The sequence below is a fragment of the Notolepis coatsorum genome (assembly GCF_963971535.1).
Source record: "Notolepis coatsorum genome assembly, contig: SCAFFOLD_4552, whole genome shotgun sequence".
NCBI lineage: Eukaryota > Metazoa > Chordata > Actinopteri > Aulopiformes > Paralepididae > Notolepis > Notolepis coatsorum.
Genome location: NW_028169955.1, coordinates 5,001 through 11,838, shown reverse-complemented (window position 1 = coordinate 11,838; position 6,838 = coordinate 5,001). Strand labels below are relative to the sequence as shown.

Sequence of the window (6,838 nt, the reverse complement as noted above, 5' to 3'; positions counted from 1 at the left end):
TCAATATTCACGAGGCAGAATTGTTTCCCCAATGATGAATCCCTGTACGGGTGGACCTCGCGGGCGCTCCAGAGCCACGTCAGACTACACCTCCCTCTAGAGGCTTCCTTGTTCGTCTGTTGCATGTGCTCGAGCTCCGCACGTGGATTTGCCTGTGTCTGTGTGCGATGTTGTGTGTTTTTTTTCCGCCGTCGTCTAGCGTGTGTGTTTATTATTGTTATTATTTGTAAGCCATCAGTTGTTGTAGTATTTATTAGTCTTGATGTGGTTGAGATTCATAGTGACCGCCGCAGATCTGCGCTCGGTTGTTGCCATAATGGTTTCACCCATGAATCCCGTATGGCGTATAAACCCACCAATAAGCGGACTTGAAACATTTCGAAATGGGCAAGTATGTAGTCGACACAAGTACTAGTTTTAACATAGTAGTGACGTATGGCTTCGTAGTAAATAGCTGTAGTTGATAATGGGTTGATTTCTTTGGACTTTTAATGTCTTGATTGTCATATTTCTACTATCAATGATTTATCAATTGGATGCAAGGAGAGTGATTGGCTTCTTTAACTGGATGCAAGGAAGAGTGAGTGACGTTTAATCAAGCTATTGGTTCCAACTAGGAGTGAATTATTAGACTCACTTAGACTCGTCTTAAATTATGATCCAAGCTAAAAGTAGAACCGTTTAAAAAATAAAAAGCTTTCCGAGGGACGTCTCTCGTGTCCTGCTCTCTGGTCTGTCTTGACCTGCTAGGTTGTGTTCTAACTTGATGTACACTGCTGCCATGCGGGCTTCATACGGCAGTGATGTCTCGTCGAAAGAGGTGTAAACTGAGCGCGCAGCGGCAGAGTGGACATCAAGACAAATGGACCTATTTGAAGAATCAAAATTCTGACTTGGTTCCTTGTTCCTCTCTGCTCTTGAATCCTTTCCTTTCTTCTTAAATCCTCTCTCCTCTCTCCACCTCCTCCTCTTCCTCCTCCTCCTCCTCCTCCTCCTCTTCCCCCTGCCAGGCAGTAGTCCCAGTTCCGCGGACTCTCCGCTGGCCCGCGCCCACCAGGTTCTGGTCAACGGCACCGGGTCGGTTAACAACGGCCAGCCGGCGCCGGGCGTCCTCCTCCCGGGAGCCGGTCAGAGCCCGCCGGACCGGACCCAGCCCTCGCCCCTCACCAGCCCTCTGCTCACCGAGGCCGGATATGTCCGCACGGACGATGAAGACGAGGCCAGGAGGAAGGTCAGTGTACGGAGAGGGAGGGAGGGAGGGAGGGAGGGAGGGAGGGAGGGAGGGAGGGAGGGAGGGAGTGCTGCTCTTTCAGGCTACATGCCGTGATGGTGCTACTAGAACCTCACTCTGCTGACTTTAGACACTAACACACTTTACACTTTATATTTATATTATTGGTAAGGAAATTGCACATCATTTTCATTCCTTATTCCTTATTGCACCTCAGCACCACAAGGTGGCACCGCAAGCTAAGCTATACCTCACCATTTTTGTACCAGCTGTACATACTGTGTGTATATATAGGTATACTGAACATTTTAGTTGTTTACACTTGTTTACGTACTTGACTTCTTGACTTTCTATTTTATACTTATATTATACTTATTTTATACTATCTTGTTATTACCTAGCTGGCACACTCTCGGGAACAACACGGAAAGAAGCATTTCGTGCAAAGTATTCTGTATTTCTGTACGACGACTAATAAAGAAACTTGAACTTGGACGTGTGTTCAATGCATACAATGTAAAAACAGAGGGTCGAGAAATGGGACAGACAGGCAGACAGGCAGACAGACAGACAGACAGACAGACAGACAGACAGACAGACAGACAGACAGACAGACAGACAGACAGACAGACAGACAGACAGGCAGACGGACGGACAAGAAGGAAGGATGCGAGATGGATGGAAAGAAAGATTGGATCGATGGATCGATGTCATGTTAATGAACGGATGGATAAGCGTGAGGATGGATGGATGGATGGACGGCCTGATGTACAGACGGATGTATACAGTACATGTATGTATGTATGTACGATTTAATACACCTGGTCTCCCTCCCTGTGTGTCCAGAAGTTCCCTACAGACAAGGCCTACTTCATAGCCAAGGAGTTACTGACCACCGAGAGGACCTTCCTCAAGGACCTGGAGGTCACCACTGTGGTAAGGAGCGTGTGTGTGTGTGTGTGTGTGTGTGTGTGTGTGTGTGTGTGTGTGTGTGTGTGTGTGTGTGTGTGTGTGTGTGTGTGTGTGTGTGTGTGTGTGTGTGTGTGTGTGTGTGTGTGTGTGTGTGTGTGTGTGTGTGTGTGTGTGTGTGTGTGTGTGTGTGTGTGTGTGTACAAATATGAGCAAGTAAACGGTGTAATCAAAGGTGGAGATGAGGGTCTGTAGGCCCCATCGGTTATATTATACGTTATAATAAATATGGGCAATAAAACACTTATATATAAAATATATACTATGAGTAAGTAAAGTAAACAGTATACATAAGGTACCCCAACTGGCATGATGTATATATGCGTTCAGACATACCTAGTAGTAGTAGTTCTCAAGTTCTGCCACCGTTAGTTCTCTGGCTGCTGCCTGTGGTCCAATCAGCATGGGTGTGGGCGGGTTCCTTTTTCCGTTGATGGGTATTTGATCGGCTGTTTTTTAAATAAAGCGCGGCCGCAGGATCAATAATAACGTAAACGTTAGTTCGGCCAGAGAAACAAAAATATATATACGAATTCAAATGGTTGGACCTGAGAGATTTGTACTTTGTACTTTGTAGGTCTGCATTATTATTTTTTTTATCTACTTTTTTCTCCCCATTTTTCTATTTTTCTCCCGTCCCCAATTTCGTATCGTCCAATTCTCCCCTCCCCTGTCTCGAACGTTGCTAGACCATGCCTCCCACATGCCGGCTGCAATGTGGACGAAGCCTTGCATCACGTGTCCCCTCCGGTACTCGAGGAGGCAGCCGTCGCATCTTTTCACCTGCACAGCGCGATCTCTCAGCGGTGAGGGTCTGCGTGGGAGGGACACGCCGCCCCCGTCGCTTCCTGATTCTGCTGCGCAGGCGCACCAACCGACCTGTAGGAGTCGCTGTCCACAACGTCCGATCCCCACCCACCGGCTTTCCCACCCTCTAACACTGCCAATTGTATTAGTATGAACGACCAGCCAAGCTGGTAGCAACGCCGAGAGCTGGGCTCGCACCCAGCGTCTCCTGCGTTGGTGGCAAGCGCCTTGCCCACTGCGCCACCTAGCCGCCCAGTAGGTCCGCATTTTTTAATGTAAGGAGTAAAATATGTTTTTTTTCCCTCTCTGAAATGTAATGGAGTAAAAGTACAAAGTATACAAACCTAATAATACTCGAGTACAGTACAAATCCCCCAAAACAGTACTTATAAGTATTGTAACAAAGTACTTTACACCTTTAGCTCGTCGTAGAGGTGGGAGGAGGAGGGGTCCTCCAGGATAGCGGCCGGCTTCCTTCTCCTCCTCCTCTCCGCCACCACCTCGGCTCCCACCACGGAGCTATGACCTTCCTCACCTGCTCCTTCAGTCTGTTGGTGCCCCTTGAGTTGATGTAACTGCCCCCCCCCCCCCCCGCCCCCCCCAGCATAAAACGGCAGGTCGCTGCCCACAGTGTGGTTGTTAGTCTCAGACAAACGGCAGGTCTGTCCAGTGCCTTTTCACAGACATCTCTGAAGAACCATCTGGATTTAAAGCTCCTATATCTGTGATCTAGTAAAATACTGGTACTATATTAATGTGAGGTATTATTCCACACTAAGCGACCTTGGGTTCTATGAAAGGTGCTATATAAATTTGATCTATTATTTGTATTACTACAGCAGGTTAACCCTTTCACTACCACACTACAGCAGGTTAACCTTTCACTACCACACTACAGAAGGTTAACCTTTCACTACCACACTACAGAAGGTTAACCCTTTCACTACCACACTACATAAGGTTAACCTTTCACTACCACACTACAGAAGGTTAACCTTTCACTACCACACTACAGCAGGTTAACCCTTTCACTACCACACTACATAAGGTTAACCTTTCACTACCACACTACAGAAGGTTAACCTTTCACTACCACACTACAGCAGGTTAACCTTTCACTACCACACTACAGCAGGTTAACCCTTTCACTACCACACTACATAAGGTTAACCTTTCACTACCACACTACAGCAGGTTAACCCTTTCACTACCACACTACATAAGGTTAACCTTTCACTACCACACTACAGAAGGTTAACCTTTCACTACCACACTACAGAAGGTTAACCTTTCACTACCACACTACAGACAGTTAACCCTTTCACTACCACACTACTACCACACTACAGAAGGTTAACCTTTCACTACCACACTACATAATATTAACCTTTTCACTACCACACTACAGAAGGTTAACCCTTTCACTACCACACTACAGAAGGTTAACCTTTCACTTCCACACTACTGTACATAAGGTTAACCCTTTCACTACCACACTACAGACGGTTAACCTTTCACTACCAGACTACAGAAGGTTAACCTTTCACTACCACACTACAGAAGGTTAACCTTTCACTACCACACTACAGATGGTTAACATCATTCTCTCTCTCACTCTCTCTCCTTACTTTGACTTTCTCATATTGTGTCTCTAGTTTTCATTATCCTCTCCCTTGTTTCCCTCCAAATTATAATTTTTACACATTAAATAATGTACTTCTTTCTTTCTTTCTTTCTTTCTTTCTTTCTTTCTTTCTTTCTTTCTTTCTTTCTTTCTTTCTTTCTTTCTTTCTTTCTTTCTTTCTTTCTTTCTTTCTTTCTTTTTCTTTTTTCAACTTTCTTTCTTTCTTTCCCCACTCCCTTCCTTCTTTCCTTCCTTACTCGCTCACTCTCACCACTTACTGTAGTTATTTTGTCATCTGCCTGCCTGAAATTATGTTGTTAGAAATCAGAACTATTGTTTTATGTTCTTTTGACCGTAATGAAATATATCATTCATCTCAACAGTTACATTATTAATCTAAAGCATAAGAAAGTTTATACTTGTTGGTACTTAAGCAGCATATATAGGCTTAGATCCGCTATAATCAACACAGAAAAGGAGAATATGAGCATAAATATAAAACTCACTCAAACGAGTCAGAAGCCAAGAAGCCTACGTCCGTCAACCAGCAGATGGCGACATTGAGGGCACCTATTCTGCACTTTGCAGAAACACACTTTGCCTTCTGAAAAACACATCATAAAACCATTTTGGTAACAATGGCACGACTGAGCAGGGCAAGTCCCGGTGACTCAACATTATGGTCTGTAATGTAGCCCTATGAAATAATTATCAAATTGCCATTATATAATAAAGAAAATGTTATGGCGTAGGGGTGTGGAAATCTCTCCATTCTAAAGCCTAATTTATACTTGGTGACTCCAGTGAGCCTACTGAGCTCTGGCTGAACAGAACAGAACAGACAGAACAGAACAGAACAGGACAGGACAGAACAGAACAGAACAGAACAGAACAGGACAGAACAGGACAGAACAGAACAGAACAGAACAGAACAGAACAGGACAGAACAGAACAGACAGGACAGAACAGGACACAACGGAACGGAACGGAACGGACAGGACAGAACAGGACAGGACAGGACAGGACAGAACAGAACAGACAGGACAGAACAGGACAGGACAGGACAGAACAGAACAGACAGGACAGAACAGGACAGGACAGGACAGAACAGAACAGACAGGACAGAACAGGACAGGACAGGACAGAACAGAACAGAACAGAACAGAACAGAACAGGACAGGACAGGACAGAACAGAACAGACAGGACAGGACAGGACAGGACAGGACAGGACAGGACAGGACAGGACGAGACGAGACACAGCGCAGTCACTCAGGCCATGGTTACACTTACAACGTTTCATTTTCGAATTATTTCGTTTGCATGTCCAAGTTAAAAGGCAACGCCGTTTTGGCAGGCAATTTCGTTTTCCTAGCGGCAACGCTCAAAGGGGGTTTTCATTTAGAAAACTCGCCGGCAACAGTGCCATGATGTAATATGCGCGAGCCAGATACGGAGCCGTTTTGCGCCCAACGCTCGTGCGCAGTAGACGCCGACGTCCGCGTGCCCTTGATATGACAGATGATGATATCACAGAGCGCTGCTAGAACAAGACGCAAAAATATTATTGCTCAAGATGTGAAATACGCTAGTGAGCAGGGGAGGCACTAGTGAGCAACGCATGGAGGACAACCCGTCACTTTCAAACATTCTATCGGCTATTAATAAGATGAACGGCTGCATGAACGAACGAAGCCTGTTTTAGAAGCCTATAGCCAACGTTCGAGACAAACTGTCCCGAAGGTCCAGATTAATGATTAGACTTAAGTCAAAAACACACGGCAGGCCACGGATAATAAACTATCGATTTATATGGAATTTGTTAAACGTATCCGTTGTCTTACTTATTATGATGATGATGATGATGATGATATCACAGAACGCTGCTAGGACAAGACGCAAATAGTATTGCTCAAGTCGTAAAATATGCATAAAAGATATACTCACTTATATACTATTCTGAGAAGATAATTCATCTGTATCGGATTTTTTTTCGAGGCAGGTGGCGTTATGTCGGGAAAAATGAAATGAAATAAAGAAATGCAAATTAGAGAAGTTAAAAACGAAGTTTAGCCTATTAAATAGTTTTAGAAGCCTATAGCCAATGCCTGCGTGTACGTATTTTAACGCTCCGTGGACGACTGGCCGAGGACTGCGAGGGGGGGGGGGGGGGGATTGCAACCGTGTACAACAAGCAAAACCTTTGACT

The 6,838-nt window shown here is 45.1% G+C and overlaps 1 protein-coding gene across 1 annotated transcript in view; it reads left to right on the top strand.

Annotated features, from left to right (window-relative positions):
• Positions 1-1,010: 1,010 nt before the first annotated feature.
• Positions 1,011-6,838, top strand: part of LOC311248642 (FERM, ARHGEF and pleckstrin domain-containing protein 1-like) — a gene marked incomplete at both ends in the record, with an annotated part of 10,236 nt that continues 4,408 nt past the window's right edge. The window contains 2 exons of the mRNA XM_084339496.1: positions 1,011-1,231; positions 2,078-2,167. Coding sequence (XP_084195622.1) covers positions 1,011-1,231; positions 2,078-2,167 — 311 coding nt within the window. The remainder of the gene's footprint in view (positions 1,232-2,077; positions 2,168-6,838) is intronic.